Raw genomic sequence first — 12,651 nt, 5'->3', positions numbered from 1 at the left:
TAATTTGTGTTTAGAAAATGAAGATTGAAGTGGATTCTTTTGGAGGGAATAAGATCTATCCAGGCAAAGGAAAGGTAAAAGTTATAACGAAAAAAAATCAAATCAACTTATAAAATAGATTTATGTAAGAGGAGACAATAAAGTATTTCGGTTCTTTTGCAGAAAGACAGGATCGTTGTTTATTCAACGGAAAAATCCTAGGAAAATTACATGGACAATTCTTTATCGACGAATGCATAAAAAAGGTATTACAGAGGAAGTAGCAAAAAAAAGAACACGACGTACTCTGAAATTTCAGCGAGCCATTGTAGGGGCAAGTCTTGAAGTGATAAGGGAGAAGCAAAATCAACGAGAAGAAGTCCGTATGGAAGCAAGACGAAAGGCAATAAAAGATGGAAAAGAGAAAAAGCAAGCACAAGAGTATGAATGTTTTCTTGGGTTTAGAATGAGCTAACTCTATTATATAGGAATTTGAAAAGAGCCAATAAGGCCAAGCTTGCAATAAATGCTCGTGGATCAGTTGTATCGAAGGTTTCTAAACAACAAGCAAAAGGTGCTAGATTAAAAATTTTATCTACAACCCGTTGAGATTATCTTTTTATAAACTTATAAACATATGTATATTAGGAACTTTATTTATTTGTCTATAATGACATACATTTTTAAATAATTTTTCTAAATAGTAGTTACAAAATAAACATTTATTTCTAATTTTGTATATTTTTAAAGCATTGATATAACTATCTTTGCAAAGATTTCATTTCAATAAAATTCCTTTATCTAGTCTTGGTTAAAAATCCCCCCTGTTAAGACAGACTATGGAATCAATCAGAATTTTGAATTCAAAAGATTTATGCATTATACAAATTCTCTAATTAAAAAACATCTATAAATAAAACATACATTTTCAGATGGAAATGACATTATAATAATGCAAATGTAAGTAATATTTCTTAACGTTTATAAAAAGTAAATAACAATGACGTTTTCTCTTTTATTTAAAATTTAAAGACGAAAAAATCATCCATTTACAATATCGATGTCATATTTGTTATAAAGAAAAACATAATTTAGCCTATTATTATTCCATTTAATATCAATTTTTAATTTTTGCATATAAACGTGTCCATTCCTTAGCAGTAGCATCAAATGTTTCACGACTACATAAAAATTCTTGTCCTATAGACTGATCTAATGGATCATCTGGATTAGGTGTTGATAAAAGAGCTTGAATAGATAATAACACCGTTCGTATTTGTAAAGCGGGTGACCATGCATCTAACACATTAATTTTAAAATATATTTCAAAAAATACCCTTCCATAATTACTCTTCAAAATATCCATACATATTCTTCCAAGTCTATCAATATTTGGATGATAAATCTTTGTTAAAAAACGAACTTTAGGTGCTACCATAGGATACTCTAAAAATACTCAGAATTAGCCATTTTCACTTATTTTTTCAATAAGAACCCTCTGGAAGAAACAATTCTAAACAAAATATTCCATTTTCATAGGCAGATTGCTCCGGACCTTGGATCTTTATTTTAAAATACCTTAAATTCTCTTGACATGGTTCTGCAACAATTCCTGGAGGTGGATCTGCAATCAGCCGTTCCTAGACGTATCATTAAGTTATATCCTCTTATTTTTTAATATCTTACAGTTTCTTTTAATATTCTCTTAGGCAAACTCATTTTACCACGTCCTTTCCATACGACTTGACGTCAAGATTGATAAGAAAAAAAATAAGTTAAGAATGAAGGTTAAACTAAGCTAAAAACTAATATCAAGATTTTTAAGGTAAAAATATATTTTTAAGGGATTATATATATTAAAATTTGAATGAGACTTAAAGGCATTTATAAAGGGCTATTAAGAAAAAAAAAATAAAGAAAAAATGAAGGCAATAAATAGCCCTACACTTGATAAACAGATGTCTATAGAGGTAGACGAACCAGTAGGGTCTATGTAAGTGTTTTTTTTTAGTGTTTTAGCTGAATAATTGAAAAAAGGTCTATTTCAGCATGTGGTAGAGATGTGATATTAGGATCGTTAGTTTTGAATGATTTTTTAAGTGAAAAATTGATTTTTTTAGACGAAAAGGACTGTTAATTATTGATATTGATAATCCATATGATCCACCTCGGTTTCTTCCTCATCTTACTACATGGGAAGTTGCAGATGTACAATCATCTCCTCGTATATATATTTTTAAATTTTCAAATAGAATTTAACATGTATAGATGCATCTCGTTCATTTTGGATAGCATCAACAGTATTTAATATATATTATATACAAATATATCTTTTAACTAAAATTAAGTCCAACCAAAAGACTATTGTATGGAATCTTTTATTACCATCTCGAAATGCTATAGAGTTTGTTCTTCATAGTCATTCTCGTGCAATTACAGACATTAACTGGAGCACGCATCATCCAGATATATTAGCTACATGTTCTATAGATTCATATATTCATTGTTGGGATCTTCGAGATACAAAAAAACCGATTAATAGTTATTGTGATTGGACAGCAGGATCAACGCAAGTTAAATGGAATAATCAAAATCAACATATTTTGGCATCGTCCCATGGACAATTTTTAAGAATATGGGATGATAGAGTATAAATAAATTCCCATTAAAATATATTTAACATTTTAAAAGTATGGAGCACAACCATTCAAATCCATCCGAGTTTGCGAGTATTCGACAAAAATATATGGGATAGACTTTAATAGGACGAAGGAAACAAAAATAATTACATGTTCTTTAGATAAATCCGTTTGTTTTTGGGATTATGAAAAAAATGAAAATATACCAGAAAGAATAATACGAACAAATACACCTGTTTGGAGAGCTCGCCATACACCATTTGGTTGGGGTATTATTACAATGCCTCAACGTGATGATAATTCGTTATATTTATGGGATATACAGGATGAAAACAGTGCTCCTGTAGAACCATCGGCTAAATTCGAAGGGCATACAGATATAGTTAAAGAATTCGTTTGGAGATATAGTGAAACAGATGACATTTCTAAAGGTTTTTATATTTGTTAACTTTTATAATTTAATCTTAATTCAAATTTAGATACTAGACGATTTCAACTTATAACATGGTCTAAAGACCATCATTTACGACTATGGCCAATATCTAATGAAATATTAAAGGTAATTTTTTTTTAATCATTTTTTGTCTAAAAATGTAGTCTACTGGACATAACCCAGAAAAACCAGTAAGGTTCAGAATGACTCATTTAGGCACAGAATACAAAACTTATCGTCACGAGCCTTTTATAGACCAAAAAGATACATCATCTCTGCATATACCAATATCTCCTCAAACCAAATCTACTTTGAGGAGTTCCATCAATAACAAGACAAATACACTATTTAATAGGTATAAAACAGTAACGGGAAATCATATACACGGAGAGTATATGACAAAATCTATAAGATCATTTAAAGGAGTTCAACCTTTAGCATGGATGAGAGGAGTTCATATAGAACGATCAATTAACAGCAATTCAGCTATAACTTGGAATATTCCTGAAAATTTAGGAGAAGAACTTTCATGGATAGGTCAAAAATTTCCAAAAGTTAATTTTGAAGAAGTAATAAACAATATAATAAAGAATAAAACTAAGTATATAGATAAATGTTGCAGGACGTAAATGTACATTAACACTTAATGGACCATGGGGTATCGATAATACCATGATATTTATTAGACTTCTTGTTCAGTTTCCTTTTAATTATCCTAATAGCGCAACACCTGATTTTGAGCTTGAAAAAACTTTATCTTTATCAGAAGAAAATTATATAGAAATCAAACAATCTTTAAATAAAATTTCAGAAAGCTATCTTAAGAAAAAAACCCCATGTCTAGAGATTTGTATTCGTTACCTTTTAGGAGAGAGTGTATTAAGTGGAAAATGGATATCAGATAGTGAAGGGGATTCTTCAAGTGATGATGATCAAATGTTTTCTTTATCTGGCTCTATTTTCTTAGAAAAGAATGTAAACAATATTGTAGTTCCTACTCCTCGAAAATGTGCAGCAACATTTTGTTTTGGTAAATTTTAATGTCCCATATTAATCTCTAACATTATTAATAAGGAAAACTTGTATGTTTTTTTCAAAAAAAAAATGAATCAATCAATAGAATAATCTCAATTTTTTCTGAAAAAGAAAACAAAACGTTTGAATCACCTAATCATTACTTTGAATCTTTTGGTAATATTGAGAGTTTTATTAACAATAAAATTGGAATAAGTTCAGAAGACCTATTATTGAAATATAACTCTTTAAATTTAGACGAAGAAACTCAAACTAACACTTCTCTTTGGAGATCAAGAGTAAAAAAAATCACTTTTTATATTAATGTATTAATGTACCATAGTCATTTAAAAGAAAAAATTTAAAATTCTATTCATATAATAACCAAAATGAACGCTATTTTAACCGGAGGGCATCAAATATACGCTCAGAAGATTATCATGGAAATATTCTTATTCAAAATATTAGTTATCTTGAACCCATTAAAGAAACTTTAGCAAGAAGTTACAAAATTTGTGGACCTTCTTTAGAAGTTTGTGAACATAATGCAAAAATTGCTTTAAAATATGATCTTTTAGAGCTTTATGAAGTATGGACTCTTATAAAAATGATAATATCTGGTGTAGAATTGAGAACATATACAAATCTATTTACAAATAAAGACAAAACAGACACAAATTTAAAATTATTCATTTATAAGAAAGAACAGGAAATTTCCAATTTTAGAAAACCAATGCAAAAAGAGCCTTCAGTATATAATAAAATTCGTTGGGATAATCATCCTTTTGGACAATGGTTAATTGATCAGATGTGAGTATATTTATAAATCTATAAAATATTATTGATAATATTTAGTTTTTCATATTATGAAAGCCTAAGAGACGTCCAAACGTTAGCCATGTTATCTTGTGTGCTTGATTCTGTAGAATCAAGTATTTTCCAGACTTCTGTTGCTGTAAATTATACACATACATATATACATACGTATATCTATATGCTAATTCATATTAGGATACAGATTTAAATGAAAAGATATATAGTTCTTCAATCCCTCAGAATTCGCATAAGATTTCCAATAAAAATAATAACTTACATAATAACGTAACATCTATTCTTGAAAAATGCTATAATCATGATTCATTCTTTGAAAATACACGAATTTCACAAAAACACTTTTTTGATCATTATTTAACATATATAAAACGTAATGATTCTAGTGATCATGAAACTATTCCATTTGAGATAACACTCCCTATCTCTACAGAGGATCGTAAAAGCGAACATTCTCAATTACATATTAATCAAAATCATTCTTTATCAGTAAAGATGTTTAATTACCAACAGTTAGATGACGAATTGATACCATTTTCATTTTTCAGTGAAGAAAGAAGGCATCTAAAAAAATTCTATAGAATAAATTATGCAGAATTCCTTTTTAGATGGAAATTATATAAAAAACGTGCCGAAATTTTAAAATTTAATTCAAGATCTAATAATAATGAAACGTTTTTTACTACCAAAAAAGATACTTTTGTTTCTGATAATAAATCAGGTAATTAATTTTTCTTTTTCAAAAACTTAGACATTAACTTATATAAATCTTATAGTAGATTGTATTAAATGTTCTTCAGATCAATCTTCATTAGATAAAAACTATATTATTTGTAAACAAGCTATTTTTTTTTCTAATTGCATATTTTGTGAAGTGTATGTAAAAGGTAATATATAATATTGTTAAAAAATTTTATTAATTCATTCAAGGCTTAGTATCTGGCTGTATAATTTGTTCTCATGGAGGACATGCAAAATGTATGAAGAATTGGTTTATGCAAACAAAGGAATGTCCTACAGGCTGTGGATGTGAATGTCTTCTATGGACTATTTCAAAAGAAGAATCTCATGATATAAATCTCCAAAACTTTCAGCAATCAGAAAATTTTCCAAAAGAAAATGACATAAAAGAAATATGGTGTAAACCACACAATATTACTATATTTAAAAGCAAAAAACTACAAAGCAGACATATTGATTGATTATTTTTAAATATATAAAAAATTAATTTATAAAAAAATGAAAAAGACTAATTAAAATCAAATATGTATAATAATTATTTTATAGACATCTATAATAATAATATACCCCTAATTTTTATTAAAAATTTAAAGGTTTCCATCAAATTTTATATCAAAAAAATAACTAAAATAAAATAAATCAATAGTCATTATTTATATTATAAAAAATCAATATAATTTTTAAATTTCAATCATAAAAAGTTAAACATATATGTATTTATTTTTGAATTGCAAAAAAACACTTATAAAGTTATTAAATAAAGAATCAAAATAATTATTAAACCTATAAAATCAGGAGTCTAATAGCATTCTACTAAATAAAAATAAATATTATAAATTTAAACAATAAAAGAGAACCAATTTTTAATATAAATTAACATTTTAGTATAAACTAAATCATAAAAATACAAAATTGCAATATTTAGATAATAATATAAATTCATAAAACTTTTTATATAAATAATTCAATACCTATATATACTACTATGAAATGCCATTAAAAAGTAATATATAATTATAATACAATTAGTAATAATTAAACCATATTCACTTCTTTTTAATTTTAGGTCTACGTATAAAAATATCACAATCTAAACGTCTTTTATGAATTAGAAGAGAAACATCAGGTTTCTTTTCTGAAGGTATCTACATCAAAAATTAATAATATATTCAATTTAAACATATCACTTTTTACTAAGAAATTTGAATCAGATCCAGCCTTTTTATCAACTCTTTCTTCAGATACTTGAAAATTTTCAGAAATGATATTATTATTATTTTTCAAACATGAAGTATTTTCAATCAATTCCAATCGAAAATTTTGAATACCAGTATTTTCCCCAAATGAATCAACTTTATAATTTACCTTTTCATCAGATTTTATATCAAAATTACAAAAATCAGCATCTTTTTTTTCTTTTAAAATTTTAAAGATATCATCAAACTAAAATAGATTAAGAATAAAACATAGAAAGCATTAAATTTACCTTAGTAAGCAAGCCTCTTTCTTTAGAGTCTTTAATAAGAGAATACCAATAAGAATGACAAGAAAGTGCCTTAACATTGCCCAATATTATCAAAGAAGATCTAGCCCTAGTTAAACTTACATTCATTCGTCTAATATCTGAAAGAAATCCAATTCCTTTTGCTATTAAAAAATGTAAGCACTCCCAAAATAATATTTAATGAAAGTATTACTGGAAGTCCTAACACATGATAATATAATAATATCTTTTTCTTGACCTTGAAATCCATCCTAACAAAATTAACATTTTTTTCTAATTTTCATAAATCATACAACAGTATTAAAATCAACATTCTCAAAAATAAGATTACCATATTTTTTTATGAACAACTCTTTAATTTTACTAAGTTGTTGTTTGTAAGGAGTAATAATCCCAAAAGAACCATTAAACTAAAAAAATAAACATAATAAATCCTAAAAAAACAATACTAACATTCACAGAAGGAAATTTCTGTGTAATAGCTTCATAAATTAACAATGCAGCACGTGCTTCCATAAGATTAAAGGGAGAACAAGAAACTTCGTCTTCATATCCATGAATATCAAAAAAGCGATAAGGACCAAAGAGATTTATTTGATGCCAAGGCCTTTTTGCCTTTTCTCTCATATTTTCACCTAGCTTTATCAAAAAAAATAAACTAACAAAAACATATAGAATTACCATCAAATAATTTGTTTGAATAAAAAATCTTACTTGGAAATTGACTAATACATGGATGCATACGATATTGTATGCTATAATAGTTATATAACATTTAAAATTATTGTCAGACAAACCTCAGCATATGAACTGAAGAAGGACAATTTTTTTGCATTCTTACAAAAAGACTTTGTTCATATAAATAATTTGCAGCCACTTGAGAAAATACAGTAGGAGGTAATTGGTTAGGATCTAAAAATTACTTCTAAATAAAACGAAATTAAAAAAATATCTAACCTCCTACAAGAACACAACGCCTGCATCCATATTTCAATGGTATTATTGTACTAAGCTCTATACATTGTGCAGCCTCATCAATAATAACAGTGGGAAAATCAAAGGCCAAATTCCCAAGAAGTTCATAACCACTTGCACTAAGTGTAGTGCAAATTACATTTGCACTTTTAAGAATATCAATTTGAACGTCATGTCGTATAATATCCAATGATTTGCCAGTACCATTCAGCGGATCCCTTAATTCATCAAGCTGTTGACCTAAATTATTCTTTTGAAAATTTAAAGATTTTAACTCAATTTCCATCTTTTTTTTTTCTTGTTCAGTTACCTGGTTCTCTAATTGCATAAATAAAAAATCCCGTCGTTTCAAAATTTCATTTAATTGTTCTCTTAATGTTTTCTGATTTACATTTTGATTGCCATGCTCGAGTTTTATATTGGATTTTGAAAGTTCCATTTCCACAAGATTATCTAAAGTAACATCTTTAACATTAAAATTAACAGCAGTATTTGATCCAACACGAACAATCTTAGGATAATATTTAATTCCCTTTGAATCAGGAAGCCCTTGCTTAAGACGTAGAACAATTTCATCAACAGCCGCATTACTAGGAGCGCATACAAGTATTCTTGAAGATATTGAATTATTCTCATGAGTTTCTCCAGAACAAAATCTATTTTTCGATTGAGAAAGAAAAGCATTAATCATACCCAAAATTGTCTTTGTTTTCCCTATTATTATTAAATATTGTACAATCTAAAACACAAAATTTACCAGTTCCTGGAGGTCTTAAAAATCAAATTAATTATACTATAATAAACATACATAATAAAAAACTTACCCTTGTATAAGATAAAATCCAGTAGATTTTGTTACACCAACAATAGCTTCCGCTTGAGGTTCATTTACATCATAAGTAGTCATTGCATGTTGAATTTCAGCAGAAGAGACTAGAGGAAATGGCTGGGACCTAGCGTTAATAATACTATCACAAAGCTCCAAATATTCTATAAATATCAAAAAAAAATCACTATATTTCAAATACATACCTAGACTTTTTAAAGCAGAATATTCTCTCTGAATTGTAACTAAGCTAAATATATTGTAAATAAAAAATATAACAATACAGATAACATACCTAAATAGTTTAAGCCCATAAAGCTCATTACTTGGATAAAAAAGTGCAGTTATTTTGTTTAAAGGACATGTTCTTAAGATAAGCTCAACAGAATTCTTTTTTTTTGAAATCGTTTGAACTCTTGCTAAGCATGACTTAGCATTAAATTCTGTAAATGGATTTGATACGTCTGAAATAACCAAAATATCGGAATCCAAAATAACAAGTGAATTAAATATTTCATAAGAAATAAAAACATAAAGGTCTATAAATTCATCAACAGAGATCCTATTTATTATTTTTATTTTAAATGTTTCATCTGTATTCTCTTCTTTGGCTTTAATAATTTGTTGCCAACATTCTAACAGCAATAATGGTTCAAAAGTATCCAGATAAGCCTGTGGTGTTTGGAATTTATTATCAACCTCCAAATATGTCTGTTTAATAGCACAGGGAGGAATTTCTCCATTATAGCTTACATTCCATTGTAAAACTTGTTTATGCAATGGCGACAATGAAGGAAATAACTTCATTTTTAAAGTATTAACTTTTTGTTTCTGTAATTTCTGTTTAGAAAATAAACTACTGCCTACAATATCATGATCCAATCTTTGAACAGACTTACGTTTTATTTGACGAATTTTCGGAGAAATTTTACCTTTCATCAAAGGTAGATTATCAATGTTACTATTTCCGGATTCTGTATCAGACGAAACTAATTCTTCTAAATCCCGATCTTTAAGATCATCCGAGTGTGCTTCAGATCTAAAAAGCTTTGAACCTAAAGTATTTGTACTAGTTTTAATAGATTTTCTCAACTCCCTATTTATTTTCTTATCTCTTAATAGGTCTAAACGAAATTGTCTTATTGAACTAGATTTAAAACCCAATCTATGAGAATTTAAAGATTTATTTTTAGAATAACCCAAATTCTTCAGATTATATTTATTTAGATTATTTCCTGATTCATGAGAAGGCAATACAGCTTTAGAATTGAGTACTTCCATAACCATTTTTGTTTGTACTTTTGATTTTGTTTCTGAAGCAAAATTTGATAAACTTCCTAATTCAAGAGATTCAGAACGACTAATATCAGATGTTTTTCTCTCTACATCGCCAACGCAAATCTTAGAATTATTACCAAGCAACTTTTGCGATAAAATAGACGACTCATAAACCTTTACATCATTAAACTTATCCAACATCAATTCAAACTCCTGAAGTGCAGAACACAATTTTATCTTTTGCTCATTAGTAAGACTAGTTTTATAGCTCTTTTTCTCAAGAAAATCCCTAAGAATAGCCAATACACTTTCTTCTACAACTATATTCCCAACTTTTAAGCGAAAAAGCAAAAGACAAATAAAATCAACAGTGGAAATTAAAAGCTCTTTATCACTCAAGCGAAGCCATCTAAACGAATATTTAAGACAATCTTGTATCTGAAAAAACAATTTATGAAAAGTATGAAAAGACTCTTCCGAATCACCATTATCTAATAAAATAATCGAATCATAGACTTTAGAGTAAATTACCATATTACTAACCATTTTCAACACATCTCTTATGAAAACAACCATAGAATCTTTTGGAAAATCATTGGCCCATGACAAAGAAAATAAAAATGACATTTTTAAAAACGTCCAAAACTGACTCCATAACAATATTATAACAGGGCGGTAGTCTTTTGATTTATATTGATCCAATAATAAAAGACCATTTTCAGAAGAACACAATATATCAAGAACTATAACGAATGCCTTTATTAATTTAGAAGCAACAGAAAAAGATTGGATATTTTCAAAATTGTCAACAGCATTTATTAACCCCACTAATGTAGAAACAAAATTATGAGATAAATCAAACCGAAAAATTTCATATTGATCAATACAATCATATGCTTGTTTAATTATATTAGATGACAACTGACCTATTTCTATAACTGGAGAAAACAATAATGATATAATAGAATGATTAATCTCGGGAACCTGCAACATTGTTTTAAATATATCAGAACCCATTCCGTCAAATTTACAGAATAACTGAGTCGCTTTTAAAATCAATTCCATCGCTATCTTATTAAAATAAACAAATTTTTCAGACTCCTGTATTATTTCAATGCAAGACAATGAAGAAAGAGATTGAAATATCTGAGACATAATATCTAAATCACAATCTCTAATATTCTGAATTAAAATATCCCATATCCTTCCCAAAGTATAATTAGTAATAGTCATAACAGAATCATCGAATTTTTCACTCTTTTTCATCATATTGGAAAACTCCTGTTGCAAAATCTTACAGTCCACTTTTAAAACAAATCCTATCAATCGACAAGCCTCAGACTTTAAAAAATCATTTGTTTGTGTAGAAAAAAGAGACTCCTCAACAATTCCTAAGTATTTTTCAAAAACTTTTTTATTTTCTTGAATTAATATCAAATATGCATCAAAATCCATAAAACCACTCTTTAATAAAATTTCAAACTCCATACTCAAAATCTGATACGCAAGAATCTTACAATTATCTCTATTTTCCTTTGAATAGTCATCTTGTTGAAAATACTCGAGAAAATAAAGCATAAATCTGGAACATGAATGATGTCTATTCGAATCTTGTAAACTATTAATGAATGGCTTTACCCAGATAAAAGGTAAGACAAAAGACATATATGAGCTCTCATTCATCTGACTATTACTCATATCCAAAGTCTTAATCAATTTATGTATATAATTATTTTGACATATAGTATCAATAGCATTTAGAGGATTACAATACATTGCTTGTTCCCAAAATGTTGATCCAAGAACATCTAAAAGCGTAAAAAACGCATTCAAAATATCCAAAATTATAGGCGTATTTTCAGAAAATCGAGAACATGTAAGACCAACAATATCCCATCCTTGACTGTAAAGATCTGCAATTATAGACTCTTTTTCAGTATAATGAAATAAAATCGATACGCCCTTCCAGAATATTGACATTGATGTCTTAAACATTGCATTATTTGTTTTCAAATAATTATCCATAGCAATAGTAAAAGGCTTTTTTGCAATCGACGTAAATTCGAACAAATTTAATTTCCTTGAAAGTTTTTTCAATGAAATTTCAGCCCATGAATAAAAATCTTGAAACTTTTCATCAAAAAGAAAATAAACCATTGCAGGAACAACTTCATCATAAATACGTAAAAATTTATTTTTCTTTTGAATAGCCAAAAAAATATCTTTAAATTTATTCTTCAATTCCTCTTTTTCAAGCAATTCAACATCCCACATACACTCATATATAACAAGAAATTTTCGAAAATTCATAGTTATTTCATTTTTTTCTAATAAAATCTCATTCGACAATTCACTTAATGTTTCATATATTCGTTCATAGTCAAATTCTCTCAAATGCTCAATATATTTATGAATACTCATATCTAAATCA

The 12,651-nt window shown here is 27.4% G+C and overlaps 4 protein-coding genes across 4 annotated transcripts; 2 read left to right on the top strand and 2 right to left on the bottom strand.

Annotated features, from left to right (window-relative positions):
* Positions 1-17: 17 nt before the first annotated feature.
* On the top strand, positions 18-614 carry PNEG_00457 (hypothetical protein; the record flags this gene model as incomplete). The annotated part of the gene is made up of 3 exons (XM_007874148.1): positions 18-74; positions 119-420; positions 468-614. The coding sequence occupies 3 exons, from the start codon at positions 18-20 to the stop codon at positions 586-588; spliced, it is 480 nt and encodes a 159-aa protein (XP_007872339.1). The 3' UTR covers positions 589-614.
* A 482-nt stretch (positions 615-1,096) lies between these two features.
* On the bottom strand, positions 1,097-1,698 carry PNEG_00456 (hypothetical protein; the record flags this gene model as incomplete). Its single annotated transcript, XM_007874146.1, has 4 exons — positions 1,097-1,278; positions 1,330-1,425; positions 1,475-1,619; positions 1,666-1,698. The coding sequence occupies 4 exons, from the start codon at positions 1,696-1,698 to the stop codon at positions 1,097-1,099; spliced, it is 456 nt and encodes a 151-aa protein (XP_007872337.1).
* Positions 1,699-1,873: 175 nt separating this feature from the next.
* On the top strand, positions 1,874-6,195 carry PNEG_00455 (hypothetical protein). The gene is made up of 15 exons (XM_007874145.1): positions 1,874-1,972; positions 2,017-2,055; positions 2,100-2,203; positions 2,248-2,279; positions 2,328-2,627; positions 2,671-3,049; positions 3,098-3,177; positions 3,216-3,620; positions 3,661-4,081; positions 4,126-4,364; positions 4,409-4,875; positions 4,921-5,020; positions 5,077-5,617; positions 5,673-5,783; positions 5,827-6,195. Exons 1-15 carry the CDS (start codon positions 1,902-1,904, stop codon positions 6,096-6,098), a joined length of 3,561 nt encoding a protein of 1,186 aa, XP_007872336.1. The 5' UTR covers positions 1,874-1,901; the 3' UTR covers positions 6,099-6,195.
* Positions 6,196-6,683: 488 nt separating this feature from the next.
* Positions 6,684-12,641, bottom strand: PNEG_00454 (hypothetical protein; the record flags this gene model as incomplete). Its single annotated transcript, XM_007874144.1, has 13 exons — positions 6,684-6,782; positions 6,832-7,080; positions 7,124-7,284; positions 7,335-7,392; positions 7,435-7,551; positions 7,595-7,776; positions 7,823-7,896; positions 7,939-8,053; positions 8,099-8,830; positions 8,874-8,887; positions 8,941-9,106; positions 9,149-9,192; positions 9,238-12,641. 13 exons carry the CDS (start codon positions 12,639-12,641, stop codon positions 6,684-6,686), a joined length of 5,415 nt encoding a protein of 1,804 aa, XP_007872335.1.
* Positions 12,642-12,651: the final 10 nt, after the last annotated feature.

The sequence above is a fragment of the Pneumocystis murina genome (assembly GCF_000349005.2).
Source record: "Pneumocystis murina B123 chromosome Unknown supercont1.1, whole genome shotgun sequence".
NCBI lineage: Eukaryota > Fungi > Ascomycota > Pneumocystomycetes > Pneumocystales > Pneumocystaceae > Pneumocystis > Pneumocystis murina.
The sequence above is the reverse complement of the archived record's forward strand: the minus strand, read 5'-3'. Positions and strand labels throughout refer to the sequence as shown.

Bases quoted from the DNA above. Each gene is read 5' to 3' on its own strand.
- PNEG_00455 (XM_007874145.1), top strand. From the start codon at position 1,902: ATGAAGGCAATAAATAGCCCTACACTTGATAAACAGATGTCTATAGAG. The intron at 2,056-2,099 runs GTTAGTTTTGAA...TGATTTTTTTAG, and splicing joins AGAGATGTGATATTAGGATC to ACGAAAAGGACTGTTAATTA. The intron at 5,618-5,672 runs GTAATTAATTTT...TAAATCTTATAG, and splicing joins TGTTTCTGATAATAAATCAG to TAGATTGTATTAAATGTTCT.